We start from the raw sequence: 18,992 nt of genomic DNA, 5'->3' as shown, positions 1-18,992 counted from the left end.
CAAACTCTTTTTATGTACTGATGCATTATGTTCAGAAAGGAGGAATTTACTAAGAGAAGAATAAGAAATCTAATGATTAAACTCATTTCAAGATTGTTATATTTCTTTATGTTTTTTGAGTGGTGCAAGTTTGGTAAAATGATGCAAATTATAATAATTAGTGAGTATTTGAGTGGTGAGATTTTGAAGTCGAGTTGTTATAAATGCAAGACAAATTGAATACAAAACCATTTCTGCCTGCCTTCAAAACTTAAGACGGTAAGGAACCAGCTACAAAACTTTATTTTTGGATTATTTTATTAAATTACAATTTGATAGTAATTTAATAGTATTGATATGCAGGCCAACTGTATTTGGTTAATTGAATGAACTACATGTAGTGTTCATCTGACCTTATTTCCATGATTCATTGGTTAACTTTTAAGTTTATTTGGCAACACCCTTTTCTCAGATATTTGATGCAAGAGATCAACTAATTGATGAATTAGGGTGTACAGATCTATTAAGCAGGGTTCATATAACATTTACCTTATTTTTGCAACCGTTTAAGTCTTTGATTCATTTTGTTATCAGCAAACAAGACAAACTTTGGAAATATGATGTTCTATAGCACCTTCATAATTAGTCATGCCAACAAAACAAAGTTTCATGATAAACAACAGTACACATGTTTAAATGTCTAGCCTACTTCACGGTATTGATTTTATGTTGACAGTTCTAATATGAATATAAAGCTTCATTACAAGTATCAAATTAACGTTGAAAATCCAGGAAATACATGTGAACCTTATAATCATTCCATACACCAAATATAGTTGACCTTTTGCTATTAGTCTCTTATAAACAAACTTAACCAAGAAAACTTGCCATAAACCTCATGAAAATGAGGTCAAGGTCAGATGAACCATGCCAGATATACATGTACACCATACAATCAATCTATGCAATAAATAGTTGACCTCTAGCTTAGAGTATGTAATTAACAAACTTAACCTTTACCAATAAAAAATGAAAATGAGGTCAAGGTCATATGATACCTGCATGACGCATATACACCTTATAATCATTCCATACACCAAATATAGTTGCCCTATTGCATAAAAGTGTGAGAAAAACATACCAAAACATTAGATTTATCACTGAGCCATGAAGAGTGAAAATGAGGTCAAGGCCAAATATAACTTGCCAGACTGACATGTACATGATAAAATATTTTCCTACACCAAATATAGATGACCTTTTGCATATAGTGTAAGAAATAAAGACCAAAACACAAAAGCTGAACTCTTAACCACCACTTTCCAACTCAGCTGTCTCATTCCGTATTTTTCCCCCAAGCATGTTTAGCATGGATAAACGTCATGTCCTTTTTTCACTTCTTTGGATGATGCCGTTGTCTCAAAAACGCCCTATATAGAAGCCTTTTCAAAAATAAAATTTCATAATTTCATGTCTTTGGCATTTCCGGTAAAATTGTTACCCGATTGTGTAACATTATAATTAACTGACAATGGGATAAATATTAAATACCTTGCCTTTGGCAGTTTTATCACCTCTGCCCATGTGTACTCAGTGTTGTTTGTATATGATTAATTGTAAATGTCTTTGCTTTGTTATATACTCTCCAATAGGGGCAAATAAATTATATATTCCATACACCAAATATAGTAGACCTATTGCTTATAGAATCTGAGATATGGAATTGACCACAAAAAACTTAACCTTGTTCACTGATCCATGAAATGAGGTCAAGGTCAGATTAAAACTGTCTGACAGACATGAGGATCTTAAAGGTTACACACATACTGAATATAGTTATCCTATTACTCATAATAAAAGAGAAATTATCATTACGAAATATCTTAACTTTTTTCCAAGTAGTCATTGAACCCCATGAAAATGAGTTCAAGGCCAATGACCATATGACAGACTGAAACTTTATAACATGAGGCATCTATATACAAAGAATGCAGCATTAAGGTCTTCCATTAGCATAAAAATCAGACACTAAAAGTCAAATATTTGGTTTTCATTTTAATTGCACAAAAGACATGGTAACACATACTAAATATGGCATAATGAACAATGGCATGCCATTGAAGTCTGATTAATGACAAATGTAAATAATTGTTTTATAGAGATTTTCTATAGAGATGGCATACATGTATTTAAATCTTAAATGCTAAATGTCTGTTATTTCAAAAATTTCTAACATTTGAAACTTTTCTTACAAAAAAATCAATAACATATTGTGATGAATCTATGGACTATATGTGAACCAATAACATAGGTACTATATCTAATTATACAAGTGAGATTACAGGTGACAAGAGAATTTGTCACTGAAAGGGGGAAGACCTAGTTTAAGGGAGATAACTCTATAATTTAGCAATAGGTCTGCAAGCATTCAAGTACAACAAAATTATAAATTATTGATGGTTCTTCAAACAAGATGGAGCTTCACAGCTACAATCTCACCGAAGAAAGAGCCTTGCAGTGAAACATCCTGGAGACCATTGATAATCTGTTATCACTATTTTGGTAGGCACTTTCAATGATGTAGGCATCTGACATTCAACATTCTCTTTCTATTGACTGAGAAGAAAATATATCAATCAAGAAGCTTGATATAAAAAAGTATCACAAAAAATTCTAAAGAGTTATATCCCTTATCCTAGGTCTACCTTCCTCAATATAAAGTTGGAACTATATTTTGATAAAAGTACTAACACATATATACAATAAACCAATCAAATGTTCAATAGGCAAAAAAAGTAGTTCAATTCATTCTTAATGTAAGTTTTACACATCACAAACTACTAAATTAAGGCCAAGAGAATTTACCTACAATGTGAATAGAGAGACTACAGTAAGAAAATATTTATACTAATAAGAATACAAAATGAAACAACAGTTGATGATAACAAACGTAACAGTTTTATTTCTTCACTTCTTCTTGCCACTTGTTCCGGGAGAATTCCTCGGTGAAGTCTTGGAGGTCTGGAGTGGTTGATCATCATCACTACTATCAGAGTCCTAGGTACAATGTACAATTAGTCATAATACTGAAAATATACCATGCATATACCATCATTAGTATCGTGCATATAAGCCAAGCAGATAAATAATAGCACTCTAAAATTTTGTTATTATGGGTACTCAGTACTACTGTAATAAATATAATGATTATAATGGTGCATGTATAAAGCAGTATTATATATAACCCTTCCACAGATACCTCGTCCATTTATGTAGAAGTCATTCCTTGGCATACTATGTTCATATATACAGAATGGATAACACCGCTTAGGTATTGTATTAGAAGCGGTAACAATAAACAATATTACTACTTGAACTTCTACATAGCATTGTTAACAAGTCAGGATTCATGTTTTCTTGAAAATGAGATAAATAGCATTCCAAATATCAAAGATCTTTTATTAAAAAGAATATCTGAACAAAATAAAAATTCCAGTCACTGATGGATCGCAGAAGGGACAACCCTACTATACTGGTTGAAGTTGTACAGATACTGATAACAAATGTAAACACTACTCTAAAGGGGCTCAATCCTCCATGAACAAATTTCTCAAAGGTTCCCCGGAACCCAGTGTCTTGCCTACACCTGCTGTTAATTGCAGTCTCAACAAAAAGGAGGGGAAAAAAATATTCCTTCCGATACTATCTTTTGATTGTAAGAAGCTTATTTAAATCTGTCCATTTATAAGTTAAATAAGAAAAAATTAATCATTTTTTTTTACAAATTTACATCTGGATACTATTTTATGATCATAAACAAGCTTCTGTCAAAGTTTGGTACAAATCCAGGATAGTTTAAGAAAGTTATTAAATTTCTAAAAACATGACAGAGTGAATATAATGTTTCCTGGCAGAAAAACTAAGTCCATTTATAAGTAAAATAAGAAAAAAATAATATGATTTTTTTAAAATTTACTATTGGATACAATCTTAGGATCATAAACAAGCTTCTGTCCAAGTTTGGTACAAATCAAGGATAGTTTAAGAAAGTTTTTAAAATTTAAAAAACTTTAACCACAGAGTGAATATTTGTGGACGCCTCGCCTCCGCTGCCGTCGGAATATAGGATCACTATGTCTCGCTTTTTTCGACAAAAGTCAAAGGCTTGACAATAAAACTAATGAAAAAAATAATTTATATGTAAAACTTTAAACTAAAAGTGAAACAGGTCCTCGAACTAATATGGCATATATTTTGGTTAAGTATAATACAGTTACACCCTATAGTTTATCTTGTTAATTCAAGTCATGTTCTTTTTTTTTTTAATTATAAATTTCTAGCATTCATCACCAATCCAAGGAGTACTTTTAAAATCTTTATTGTTTGTGACTAGTGAACATTATATGTTTAACATTTCATGCACATTGAAAGCAGAAAACATTTTTAAAGAAACTAAACAATTCATAAGAACGAAAAATAAAATCGGTTAGTATTGTACATGTAATGTATGTAAGTAAAATGTGTGCTTTCATGCTTGACTAGCTTTATATATACTAATATGCCAGTGTTAATATATTTGTTAATGCATAAATTTTTATAAACTGGCCATTTTATATTCAGAACTTGACATATCTGATATTGCTGTTATCTAGTTTTTATCAGATACTTCAGAATACGAAAAGATAATAAAATGTTCCACACATGTTTTAAATGTCCAAGGGCAATAACTCCACTTTTTTAGGGGGGGGGGGGGGGGGGTATTTTTTTCATACAACAAGTGTGGTTGTGAGGTTGCTTCATAGCCATTTCTATAACATTTTGATTTGCTGTGCATCACTTGTGTAAAATAGTTGATTAGTGTAGATAATTGAACTCTTCCAAGATCTTGTCATTAACCAAGTGGATATAACTTTCATAAAAACTGACTTAAAATGCTGGCATTTCATTTCAAAAGGACATAATTTACATCAAATAGTTGATCAATGATTGTATAAATTATCCTCATCATAGAAAGAACATTAAACAAAATAACTAATGTTTATACCTCCTCTTCTTCGTCATCATCATCACTTATCATTGGTTTCTGAATCCTCGTTTTCCTTTTCCTTGTACTTGTACGTTCTTTTTCTGGGGCCTACAATAACATTCACCTTTTTATTTAGACATAATGAACACAAGAATATTTTTAGAGGAAAATCAGATGTTTTTTTTATAATTTAACTATATTTTTTTCTCAACAAATGCATAAAATTGTATATAATTCTTTCGTAGTATTTGTTAGAGTAAACATCAGTTAAAGAAGTCATTCATACATAAAATTAATCAGTGACTTCATCAAAGTTGTATAATTAACTTAATATCATAAATTTAAAATTATTGAGATGTTTTATTACTGCAAAAAAATACAACAGTATAATGTTTGCAATAATAAAAACTTGTATTTATAATTTCAATGGGAATGTTTCTTCATAAAAATTTTGAAATCCCACGAGTTAAGATATCCCAATGAGGTTAAGGATTTCAGTTCACTATAATACATACATTAATTTCTGACTGTACAATATTAGACATAATCAGCTGTTGAATAGGAATACTAACATAATCAAAATGTTGTAACTATCACCACAGCAGACAACTAAACAGCTGCGTCATGAGCGCCAGTCGTCTTGTGTGTAAGTTTTATGCAATAATCATCAATAGTTTCAGAGATACAGCGTGACATGTGAAAAATGTGAAAAAAACTCAATAACTCTAAAATAAAATTTTGAATCAAAACCAAACAGTATACAGATCTTTAGATTAATATAACAAAGAAGTGTGTAAAGTTTTTAGCAATAATCATAAATCGTTTTTGAGATACAGCGCGACATGTGAAAGTCCCATAATTCAAAAAGTTTTAATTTTATTTTCACCAAAAAGTATACAGATTGTTTGATCATCATAAGAAACAACTATGTTAAGTTTCATGAATTTTGGATAAGACGTTCTCAAGTTACGGTGCGACATGTTTACGCCGGACAGACACCGGATATTTGTATACCATAATACGTCCCGTCAAAATTTTACCTGTCAAAACCTTACCTTTTTACTTGGTGTTTTTGATTTTGAGGCTGTAATTAAAAAAAAACACATAAAATAAATATATAAATATATATTTTTGTTATACTTTGTATTTCAATATTGTAATAATGACTTTATAAAGGTTTTACTTACTATTCACTGTAAGAATTATAATTTATTGTAAATACAAAATCATGTTTCTTTTCTTAACAAGATTAGTTATTCTCTTTCTTACAACACTTAAAACTAGCTCAAATGATTATTGACCCTGTTTTGTACTAAGATAGACATGCTGAGCCAGATTTTAAACATAATAGTTCATAAGTCCGGGAGAAGAGATGTCACCCTACCAGAACATATTTTTCAGCAGACTCTGAGCAGACCAATGGCTATTTGTCTCATTGGCACTCATAGATGGATATTATCTCATTGGCACTCATAGATGGCTATTTGTCTCATTAACACTCATAGATGGATGTTTGTTTCATACCACATCTTCTTTATTTAAAAACACAATTTTGTACCTTTATCTTCATCATCTTCTTCCTCTCCATCTTCATTCTCTGTTTCTTCATCACTACTACTACCATCTGAGTCTCCTAATCCATTACCCATCTCTTTCTCTACTCTCTGTCGTGCATTAGTAAACACAGACTGTAGTACTATAGAATCTTCATGGATCTACAAGTTATACACAAATATATGTAAAATACTTTAAATATATGCATCAACCAAAAAATACAATCAATGCTTGGAGATGAACAATAATTTATATATGTCAGACCATAAACAACCTGTATACATAATATGTCTTTCCTAGCTCTTGCACCAATAGAAATGGTTCCTGTATACATAATATGTCTTTCCTAGCCCTTGCACCAATAGAAATGGTTCCTGTGTACATAATATGTCTATCCTAGCCCTTGCACCAATAGAAATGGTTCCTGTGTACATAATATGTCTTTCCTAGCCCTTGCACCAATAGAAATGGTTCCTGTAGACATAATATGTCTTTCCTAGCCCTTGCACCAATAGAAATGGTTCCTGTGTACATAATATGTCTTTCCTAGCTCTTGCACAAATTGAAATGGTTCCTGTATACATAATATGTCTTTCCTAGCTCTTGCACCAATAGAAGTGGTACCGTTATAAAATAGTAAACACTGTCACATAATCATTACCTATGAATACCTTGTATCCTATTCTACAACATTCTTCAGGGGCAAGACATATTGATTTTTTTTTTGTTTAAAAATCTTCAAAAAAATAAAATAAGCAAACATTTGAAATATGGTCCCAGTTGATACTTAGCTGGATGCTCATTAACCAATCAAATGGTCTTAAATACTATGAAATTTAAACTTAAGACAACACAATCAGTTTTGATGACTTACTGCAGATCCTTCAATATTGTAAGACTGGGCATTCTCACACAGTAACATTACATCTTCCTCTAGGGCCTCTAGACTCCTGTATTTATGGTCTTTAATCTTGTTCTACAAAATAAAATAAACATAATAATACATTGATGGAGTAACTTCTTTTTATTTAAAACACACAAATGCACATTTTTTCTTCAACTTTGCATTACACAAGTTGAATACCGTAAATGATTTTAAGGAGAAGTCGGGTGTGTGTAAATGAGACAGCAACCCAATATCACACAAAGATTGCTTCAGAGTAGTCAGTTCTCTGCTACTATACTTTTTAAATTGTTTTTCCATTGTTTTGCACTTCATGTATACCATGTCACAGACCACAGATATAATATCAATGATTAGTTTACATCAGTACATGTATACCATGTCACAGACCACAGATATAATATCAATGATTAGTTTACATCAGTACATGTATACCATGTCACAGACCACAGATATAATATCAATTATTAGTTTACATCAGCACATGTATACCATGTCACAGACCACAGATATAATATCAATTATTAGTTTACATCAGTACATGTATACCATGTCACAGACCACAGATATAATATCAATTATTAGTTTACATCAGCACATGTATACCATGTCACAGACCACAGATACAATATCAATGATTAGTTTACATCAGCACATGTATACCATGTCACAGACCACAGATATAATATCAATTATTAGTTTACATCAGCACATGTATACCATGTCACAGACCACAGATATAATATCAATTATTAGTTTACATCAGCACATGTATACCATGTCACAGACCACAGATACAATATCAATGATTAGTTTACATCAGCACATGTATACCATGTCACAGACCACAGATATAATATCAATGATTAGTTTACATCAGCACATGTATACCATGTCACAGACCACAGATATAATATCACTTACTAGTCTACATCAGCACACATTAGAATCTATTAACACTTTTCATAGTATTTATAATATTTAGTTTTTACTGACAATTGTAACAATTCCTTACCTTGACCTTTTTAAAATCAATTGGTCTGTCAATCAACTCATAATACTCTGGATAAAGTTTCTTGGAAGGTACATTTATAAACTCTGTACTTAGAACTCTGTTGTCACTGTTTAAAAAAAAACATAATAATAAGAAATATTGAAAAACTTCTCGAAACCGCCGAGCCTTTGGACCACATAAAACGGCCGGTTACTGTAAAGTTCTTCTGTTATGTTAAAATATGAAGAATACTTCAATAACTTGTTTCCCAATCCATTATAAATAAATATGTTTCAACTAAAACTTCATTTATGGTCATTATTTCAAATTTCAGGAAGCTCTGATTTGTATTTCCCTGACAAAATGTTGTTGAAATTTCATGGGAATGAAAAACAGACATGGGTAAACAGTTTATCCCCCTTTCACAGCAGAAGTATAATAAATATGATTAAAAGATAAAATTTACCTGTCATTATAACTAAGGACAATAGACATGATTTTCTTCATGATTTTAGTAAGTTTAGGTGGGTTTGTTTACCTGTCTTTATATCTAAGGACAATAGACATGATTTTCTTCATGATTTTAGTAAGTTTAGGTGGGTTTGGTGGCTGTTTCTCTACAGGAGGTCTTCCTCTACGTTTCTTTGGTTTGTCTGAACCACCCTTTGGTTCTTTCTCCTTGTGTTCTTTCTCTGCCTTCCTCTTCTTTGGGGGTTTCTTAATCACCTTTTGTTGTTCTTCAACTTCATCCAAATTACCATCCTCAATGGCCTAAATTTAAAATTAAAACTTTTATAACAGTAAGGAGAGATGCTATAATGGAAATGTAGTTATGATTATCTAATGCAAGTAATTTCATCTGACAGTAAACATACTCAGGGATGGTTTTGTTAATATTTAATGAAAATCATGCATTTTTTTCTGAAAACAATTTCACCACCTTTCAAAAATGTTATTTTCTACCATCTTACACTCATTCTCACTACTTATGAAGAAAAAAATAAAGAAAAATAACTGAAATCATCTAAAAACTGATAAAACTCCTTATAATGAAAAAAATAAATTTGAATGCATAAATTGAGTTAGAATTAGATTTATAAATGTACCTTTATCAACTGTTTTTCTGTGAGAGAATTAGATTTATAAATGTACCTTTATCCACTGTTTTTCTGTGAGAGAATTAGATTTATAAATGTACCTTTATCCACTGTTTTTCTGTGAGAGAATCTGTATAATCGACTTCCTTCCTCTGTCTGGATCCTTTACCATAAATCTCATTCTCATCCTCAAATGTTAGTCTGTCAACCTATAATACACAAACATACATAAATATTCTTCTCTCTCTAATAATTAACATATACAAATATACAGGTTTAATCATTATTATGTTCATTCATATGTCTTCAAGTTTGCAATAGGTTTTATATTTTCAAGATATTACTATTTAGGCCTCGAGCATCACTGAAGAAACAATATTTGTCGAAATGTGCACCAGGTGCTGAAAATTTGTACCGTCAATGCTATCATCTGAAATACACCTCAATAAAATTTCAAAAAGAAGCATTCAATTCTTCAATGAAAACCAAAAATGATGCTTCTGATTCATAAACTAGAGGCTCTAAAGAGCCTGTGTCGCTCACCTTGGTCAACAAAGGACACAGATGGATTCATGACAAAATTGTGTTTTGGTAATAGTGATGTGTTTTTAGAATTTACTTTACTTAACATTCTTGCTGCTTACAATTATCTCTATCTATAATGAACTTGGCCCAGTAGTTTCAGTGGAAAATGTTAGTGAAAAGATACAAATTTTATGAAAATTGTTAAAAATTGACTATGAAGAGCAATAACTCCTTAGGGGGGTCAATTGACCATTTTGGTCGTGTTGACTTATTTTTAGGTCTTACTTTGCTGAACATTATTGCTGTTTACAGTTTATCTCAATCTATTATAGTATTCAAGGTAATAACCAAAAACAGCAAAATTTCAGGGCTGATCGATTTTGACCTGATAAACAATTTAAACCATGTCAGATTTGATCTAAATGCTTTGGTTTTTGAGTTATAAGCCAAAAACTGCATTGTACCCCTATGTTCTATTTTTAGCCATGGCGGCCATCTTGGTTGGTTTGCCGGGTCACCGGACACATTTTTTTAACTAGATACCCCAATGATGATTGTAGCAAAGTTTGGTAATATTCGGCCTAGTAGTTTTGGAGGAGAAGATTTTTGTAAAAGTTAACGACGACGACGGACGCCAAGTAATGAGAAAAGCTCACTTGGCCCTTTGGTCAGGTGAGCTAAAAAAAAGTTTAATGAATACCTCATTTTCATCTTTCAGAATCCAGTCTGGAAGTTCGTCGTCCTCCATTAGCCTTGGTTTCCTGTTAGGATTCTTTGCTTCCTCTCTCCTTCGGTCTATATCCATTTGCTAAAACAAAAAACAATTGAACCCTCTTAGGATTTTTCCACATCATTAAATACATTCATATTTCATATGGTCTAAATTTCAATGAATGTGTATATTTGTCTCCACCTTTTTAATTTTAGTATCAAATATTTTTGAAATGATCATGTTCGACCAATATTATTTTTAAAATTGTATTTTTTTTAAGAATATTTTTTATATAACTTCTAGCCACCATTTAAGTTTATATATTTCATTCACTTGTACATATCTTCTTTATCATTCATATCTATTATGAAAACTTTATTTTTATTCACTTCTAGCTTTCATATACAGTGTAACCTGTTTAATCAGACATCTGAGTATTCCAACATCCTGCTTTAACCGACACATTTTCATGATCCTAAAATATGCCTATCCTTGCAGAAAAAACCTGTGTATTCCGACATTTTTTCTGGTCCGCCAGTGTGTCGGATTACAAAGGTTACACTGTAAATGTACTCACTTGAAACATCTCAAATTCCTCTTCACTTCTGGCCATCATCTGGTTGACTGTTTCATCATCAGGAACTTCATCCTCTTCCTGTAAAACAGTTGGTAAATTGTACATTTATCTAAATATCTCTCAAAACTGTGAATTCATTATTAATCATTTGATACCAATATCAGTAGCTTTTGTAGATACAGGCGAAAAATGAAATAAAATGTTGGACGAATAACAAATTTTCAATAGGCTGGTATGCAGACTTCTACTAATCCACGAACATGAAGGTTTTCCTAAATCCATGAAAATTAGTTCACACAAAAATAAATTGATCCACAGTATATTCTAAAGTTTAATTGGTCTGGGTTGAAAGGGAGTTGATTACACAAAATTGGTAGTTCTGTTTTTGTAAATTTTTGCTGACTATGTTTATAAGTTAAGAAAATAGGGAAGAAATTCCTCAAACAATTCCATAATAGCAGGTGCTCAATTTTAATATGTTATGTTAGTCTAAAGTTTCAGGGATTTTGGATTGAAACTGTAGGAGAAGAAGCTATTTACACAAAACTGGTACCATAATCTGAACATTTTATGAAAAAATTACTTACTCCAAGGTCAGGAAAAACTTCCTCAATCAATTTTATAATAGCACCTGCACATATTTTACATATGTTCAACCATTCAGTAAAAATTCAAGGACTGGTTGAAAACTGTAAGAGGAGTAAATCACACAAAGTAGGTACCCACTGTTCCCAACTCACTGGCCCCACATTTCGCCACAAGTTGGTTTTGGACTTGTGTAAATCTCACTAAGTAATTTTAGTGTGTAGTTTTTACATATAGAAAGCCTACCTCTCCATCTTCTTGATCTTGTAACAGTAGCTGTTGTAACATCTGTCTTCTCTCTATCCCTGTAGATTTCTGATCAAACATACCAGCCTGGATAACTTTCTCATCCACGTTCAGTTTGTATCTAGCAGCAGCCAGAATCTTCTCCTCAACACTGTTTACGGTCATTAACCTTAAAACTCTTACTTCATTCCTCTGTCCTATTCTATGAGCTCTGTCCTGAGCTTGCAAGTCCTATAAATAGTCAAATATGATACACTGTATAAAACCTATAAATAGTCAAATATGATACACAAGTCATATAAATAGTCAAATATGATACACAAGTCCTATAAATAGTCAAAAAGGATACACAAGTCCTATAAATAGTCAAATATGATACACTGTATAAAACTTTTAGTTATGCCCTGAGCTTGCAAGTCCTATAAAAAGTCAAATATGATACACTGTATAAAACTTTTACTTGTGTACACAATTAAGTATGATATGGGAAAATGTAAATTCTTTCTTTGGGTAACAATACTGGAACTGAAGTACAATTAAAAAAGAATGTGTCCATAGTACACGGATGTCCAATTCGCACTATCATTTTCTAAGTTCAGTGGAACGTGAAATTGGAGTCAAAATCTAATTTGGCATTTAAATTAGAAAGATCATATCATAGGGAACATGTGTCCTAAGATTTAATTTGATTGGACTTCAACTTCATCAAAAATTACCTTGACCAAAAACTTTAACCTGAAGCAGGACAGACGCACGGACGAACGAACCGACAAACAAAGGGACACACAGACTAGAAAACATAATTCCCCTCTACTATTGTAAGTGGGCATAAAAAGTTAGATAAACCTGGTTAATTAGTATTACTTCAGTTACCATACAAATTTTAAAGCATGTATTTCTCAGTAATGATATGAATTGATAGATTGAATAACAGCACGTTACCTGATGAGGATTCCAGTCAGAATCAAATATAACAACAGTATCAGCAGCCTGGAGATTGAGACCTAGACCACCAGCTCTGGTACTCAATAAGAAGACAAAGTAAGGCGATTCAGGATCGTTAAACAAAGCTAATAGTTGTCCTCTGTCTTCACATTTAGTTGTTCCATCTAACCTCAAGTATCTGTAACCTGCATAAAAAAGGTATATATTGCTCAAGTTCTTCAGCCTTTTAATTCAATCATGTTCAATCTTTTACATAAAAGTGACAATGTTCCAATGCTGCACAGAAGAGAAAATATATGCCCTGTTGTTAAAATAGTAGTGGTGACTTCAATGATTTTCAACTACATTCTTGGCGTTCATAGATTTTCAGTCTTTTGAGAAATCCTGATGAAGGTGTGCTCAAAGAAAGCATTTCTAATGCATCATATTTGTTAAATGTTTTTCTTTTCTTTTATATGTAGTACTGTAAATTCAGAAATTATTGCATGCATTTATTATGTCACTTTAGACTAAAATACAATTTTAATTTGCGACATTGAGAAAAATCATGTTTAATTCATATAAAAAATTTCAAAATGAGAGTTATTGCTAATATAACCCTGTCACATTTTTTGGCAATAATAAAAACATCACAATAATTTCTGTATTTACAGAATCTATATGGAATTGCCTGACATGTCTGACTCTCCCTGTTTATTGCTTACCTCTGTAGACAAAGTAATCCTCCATTACACTCATCAATGTTGTCATCTGACAAAACAATAAAACTCTGTGATTTGTAATCTTTAGTTTGGGTAGTATTCTGTCCAGCAATTCAAACTTTCCTCCTGCTCTGTACAAATCTGGGCTGCAAAAACATAATAAATATATAACAAGTACTAATGTTTGATCAATGAGATTAAAATACTCACAACATCTGCTACTCAGAAATTAACAAAAATTTTGCTTTGAAGTCACATTGTTGGACTGACATGGTACTCTTCTTTTCATTGTCAAATAACAATCAAGGCATATTGAAAGAATTTCCAGTATAAAATTTAGCTTCAATATGGAAACTTGATAGACTCCTCTGTACTTCCCTATAAAAATTTCTAGCACAAGCCAAGAACTTACCCAGTAACTTCGGTTTTACCAAGTCCTTGGTGTTCAGCAAAAGCTTGCTCTAAATGTGGGAAGATAAATGGATGATTGCAAATCTTTCTAAGCTGCATTATGGTATTCATCATAGCTCTAGCTCCACCTTTACCACCCTGTAAAACAACAGATATATAAATTCATACAGAGAAAGCATATTATACCTATATATCAGTTTCCAATGTTGTGACCTTTAAACAATAAGCCCCCCCCCCCCCCCCCCCTATTCCACAATGCGAATCATTTAGTAATAGATTTGTAAACCTATAGTTTTTGTTGCAAACTTGCATAAAAAGAAAATAATCACAGTTATTGATTAGTTTGTCCAAATTTCACACAAACCCTTGTATAGGTTTTAACATTTCAACACTACTCAAAAATATTATGCAGTGATTTTGCTAGCGCTCGTGACTTTCGTAATTTCGTATTGATTTTTGCATTGACGAAAGTATTTCAAAACAATTTCTTCACTTAAATTTTGAAAAGTGTAAAAATAATTTTGCATTACAATACTGTAAATTTAGCGGTCTTTATGTTTTTGACAAGTTTATGATCCTCCAGGTAATTAACATTTGCAACAGGTGTTACAAGTTGTGATTACAACTTATCCGCTCATCGCCATCCGATGGGTCACTAATCCGTTAATTATTAATAAACCTCATAATTGACCATCATAATTATTTTCCCCAGGAAATCAGTCAGTCTGCATTTTAACATCCAGGAGTATAGTTTCGTCATTTGTCTTGATCAAAATTGTTTCCCCTCGGACAGTTCGCATTTGAATTTGAATATTGAATCACAAATTGAAGTTCGTTTATCATAGATTCGTCATTCGAACGCTTTTCATCATATTTGATATAAATTTTCATCAAACACTTTTGACATTTTCCATTTAAGATCATTTAAAATATAGAACTTTATTCATAACGTTCAATGTTTTCACGAGTCAAACAGGTGCTTCTTGTACTGTATGCTACACATGCATGAAAATATTCCTATGACTATTTATAGACACCAAAAACGATAAATATGAAATCATTCAGTATCAATTAAACCAAAGAGACAAATAAATACCTCTTACAAAAGGAATTTAAATTGGAAAAATTATACTTTCCTGATGAATGCGGACTTGTTTTGAATTTATTATCCATGTGTCATTTCCCGTTTTCAATTTATTTTAAAACCAAAAGTAGAAAACGTATTTTATTGACTATTCTTGATTTGTTTACAACCTCCATAAAGTCATTAAAATCGTTCCAAAAGGGAATTTATACAGTTCCAACTTCATAGAAATGTTATCCAAATATCGACTTAGACGTTTAACAAGGATAATGATTATGCAGTGAGATAATCATTGCAAGTTAATTTCTGCTGTGATTCCTTGTTTAAAAACTAGAGGCTCTAAAGAGCCTGTGTCACTCACCTTGGTCTATGTGAATATTAAACAAATGACACAGATGGATTCATGACAAAATTGTGTTTTGGTGATGGTGATGTGTTTGTAGATCTAACTTTACTAAACATTCTTGCTGCTTACAATTATCTCTATCTATAATGAACTTGGCCCAGTAGTTTCAGTGGAAAATGTTAGTGAAAAGATACAAATTTTATGAAAATTGTTAAAAATTGACTATGAAGGGCAATAACTCCTTAGGGTGTCAATTGACCATTTTGGTCTTGTTGACTTATTTTTAGGTCTTTACTTTGCTGTACATTATTGCTGTTTACAGTTTATCTCTATCTATAATAATATTCAAGATAATAACAAAAAAACAGCTAAATTTCCTTAAAATTACCAATTCAGGGCAGCAACCTAACAACCTGTTATCTGATTCATCTGAAAATTCCAGGGCAGATACATCTTCACCTGATCAACAATTTCACTTCCTGTCAGATTTGCTCTAAATGCTCTGGTTTTTGAGTTATAAGCCAAAAACTGTATTTTACCCCTATGTTCTATTTTTAGCCATGCATGATGGCGGCCTTCTTGGTTGGTTGGCCGGGTCACTGGACACATTTTTTAAACTAGATACCCCAATGATGATTGTGGCCAAGTTTGGTTAAATTTGGCCCAGTAATTTCAGAGGAGAAGATTTTTGTAAAAGTTAACGACAACAGACGATGACAGACGACGACGGACAACGGACGCCAAGTGATGAGAAAAGCTCACTTGGCCCTTCGAGCCAGGTGAGCTAAAAATGGAATCCAACTTTGTTGATCCGGAATGTCCCCTCGAACAAACTGAAGAGAAATTGTGACATAAATTTCCAGATCCCATGTCAGAATCTTTCATAATAAGGGCCAATACAATCAAATCATACAATAACTGCCAATCATGCCTAAGTACAAAGTCAAAGATGAAGCTAGTAATATACATCCTTGGTCCCTAGCTGTCACACAAAAATAGATTGAATTAAATAGCGCGCAAAAGTGAGTAAAGCCCACAAAATCCTAGCTTAAATATAAAAAAGAAGATGTGGTATGATTGCCAATGAGACAACTATCCACAAAAGACCAAAATGACACAGACATTAACAACTATAGGTCACCGTACGGTCTTCAACAATGAGCAAAGCCCATACCGCATAGTCAGCTATAAAAGGCCCCGATAAGACAATGTAAAACAATTCAAACGAGAAAACTAACGGCCTTATTTATGTAAAAAAATGAACGAAAAACAAATATGTAACACATAAACAAACGACAACCACTGAATACACAGGCTCCTGACTTGGGACAGGCACATACATAAATAATGTGGCGGGGTTAAACATGTTAGCGGGATCCCAACCCTCCCCCTAACCTGGGACAGTGGTATAACAGTACAACATAAGAACGAACTATAAAAATCAGTTGAAAAAGGCTTAACTCATCAGATGGACAAAAATATAAGTGGACGTGGCCGGGTACTTATACATCCCGACACAAAAAGACACAATGAACAGACCTGAGAGTACTCAAAGTTATCTGACAGCTAGTTCAAAGCCACTAACAACTAATAAAAAAATCATGCATCTAAGACTAAACTATCAATCCGTACACATCCAACATTCAATGGATTTAGTGTAAAGACATCATAAACAGCCAGAGAAAAACATGACCTTGTGCAATGCCAAGTTACAGGTATCGACAGATTGTAGATCCATGAATATGTATATATATATAACATACTAGTAAAATTTAGTTAGCTTTTAATCTACTGTTATGGATATCAGTTAAGGTAATGTTGACTTAACATACACTAGTATGACTGATTATTATCTTGGACCTCCAACATATCAATAGAGGTTTAATCAAACTGTTCATCTTAGCTCTAACTTCACCTTTACCACCCTGCAGGAAAAACCCAGACAGGTTGAAAATATAAAGTGAAAGTAGAAAACATTGTTGAAATATTCATACCTTTCTATCACTTCCATCAGTAAGCATCACACCCTTAGACTTCATGTGACGATAAACATATCTCTGCAAGGCTGACATTTCACACTTGACAACATATTCAACCTAAAAATACGATTTCACAAACTAAAAAAACAGAAAAATAATATTCCATCAGAACTACATGTTCTGCATGTATGGTTCATACATTTGTATCTTTGACCAATGATTAAAGTGCAAAAACTTTATTCTACTCAATAAATTGATATGACAACTTCCTTATGTACTTTATTATGCATTATTCATTAAAATTTCTTATAGTATTTTGTTGAAGCATTAAATGTTAAAGATCATATACATTAAGTCAAAAAATTGCACTGCACTATCAAAATAAGATCATTTATTACCCCAAAACAATATGACAATATATGAAATATTGAGTAAGCAAATCATTGAAATTATAGGTGCAAAATAATTTTGTTTTTATTTTTGTTCAAATATTCACTGAAAAAAAAATGCTTTCCCGAAACTTTAGGAACACACATTTGCATGTTATGAATAGGCATTTCTACAAGATAGAACCTACCTTGTCTGGTTACTGAGATAATGGCTACAAGATAGAACCTACCTTGTCTGGTTACTGAGATAATGGTTACAAGATAGAACATACCTTGTCTGGTAACTGAGATAATGGCTTCAAGATAGAACATACCTTGTCTGGTAACTGAGATAATGGTTACAAGATAGAACATACCTTGTCTGGTTACTGAGATAATGGTTACAAGATAGAACATACCTTGTCTGGTTACTGAGATAATGGCTACAAGATAGAACATACCTTGTCTGGTTACTGAGATAATGGCTACAAGATAGAACATACCTTGTCTGGTAACTGAGATAATGGTTACAAGATAGAACATACCTTGTCTGGTAACTGAGATAATGGCTACAAGATAGAACCTACCTTGTCTGGTTACTGAGATAATGGCTACAAGATAGAACATACCTTGTCTGGTTACTGAGATAATGGCTACAAGATAGAACCTACCTTGTCTGGTAACTGAGATAATGGCTACAAGATAGAACATACCTTGTCTGGTAACTGAGATTCTACTTCTTTCTTCAGTCTTCTCAACAAGAATGGACGTAGTACTTTGTGAAGACGTCTGATGATCAATAACGTTTCTTCAGAGTTCAATTCAACCTAAAAAAATAATAATATTATGCTCATACTGGTAACTTCTGTACTAACATCCTAACCTTTCTAAAATTGTTCATCTATAGCTTTACAAATCATTAGCCTTATAAGATTTTACTCCCTAAATTTGACTGGTGG

The 18,992-nt window shown here is 32.2% G+C and overlaps 1 protein-coding gene across 4 annotated transcripts in view; it reads right to left on the bottom strand.

The window, feature by feature from the left end:
- Positions 1 to 2,021: 2,021 nt before the first annotated feature.
- Positions 2,022 to 18,992, bottom strand: part of LOC143064153 (SWI/SNF-related matrix-associated actin-dependent regulator of chromatin subfamily A member 2-like) — a 44,394-nt gene continuing 27,423 nt past the window's right edge. For 2 of the 4 annotated variants that reach the window (XM_076236777.1, XM_076236785.1), the window contains 16 exons: positions 18,747 to 18,860; positions 17,681 to 17,782; positions 14,258 to 14,394; positions 13,849 to 13,991; positions 13,142 to 13,329; positions 12,200 to 12,430; positions 11,369 to 11,446; positions 10,780 to 10,887; positions 9,656 to 9,763; positions 8,996 to 9,228; positions 8,479 to 8,584; positions 7,434 to 7,535; positions 6,564 to 6,720; positions 6,061 to 6,089; positions 5,024 to 5,113; positions 2,022 to 3,036 (listed from right to left, as the gene is read on the bottom strand). In XM_076236777.1, the coding sequence (XP_076092892.1) occupies positions 2,947 to 3,036; positions 5,024 to 5,113; positions 6,061 to 6,089; positions 6,564 to 6,720; positions 7,434 to 7,535; positions 8,479 to 8,584; positions 8,996 to 9,228; positions 9,656 to 9,763; positions 10,780 to 10,887; positions 11,369 to 11,446; positions 12,200 to 12,430; positions 13,142 to 13,329; positions 13,849 to 13,991; positions 14,258 to 14,394; positions 17,681 to 17,782; positions 18,747 to 18,860 (2,016 nt within the window). In that variant the 3' untranslated portion in view covers positions 2,022 to 2,946. Of the gene's footprint in view, positions 3,066 to 5,023; positions 5,114 to 6,060; positions 6,090 to 6,563; positions 6,721 to 7,433; positions 7,536 to 8,478; positions 8,585 to 8,995; positions 9,229 to 9,609; positions 9,764 to 10,779; positions 10,888 to 11,368; positions 11,447 to 12,199; positions 12,431 to 13,141; positions 13,330 to 13,848; positions 13,992 to 14,257; positions 14,395 to 17,680; positions 17,783 to 18,746; positions 18,861 to 18,992 lie in introns of those variants that run through there. The other 2 variants (XM_076236794.1, XM_076236803.1) reach the window with 2 other exon arrangements.

This window comes from Mytilus galloprovincialis, chromosome 1, assembly GCF_965363235.1.
Source record: "Mytilus galloprovincialis chromosome 1, xbMytGall1.hap1.1, whole genome shotgun sequence".
Taxonomy (NCBI): domain Eukaryota; kingdom Metazoa; phylum Mollusca; class Bivalvia; order Mytilida; family Mytilidae; genus Mytilus; species Mytilus galloprovincialis.
Note: the sequence above shows the minus strand (reverse complement) of the source record. Positions and strands in the feature narration are given on the sequence as shown.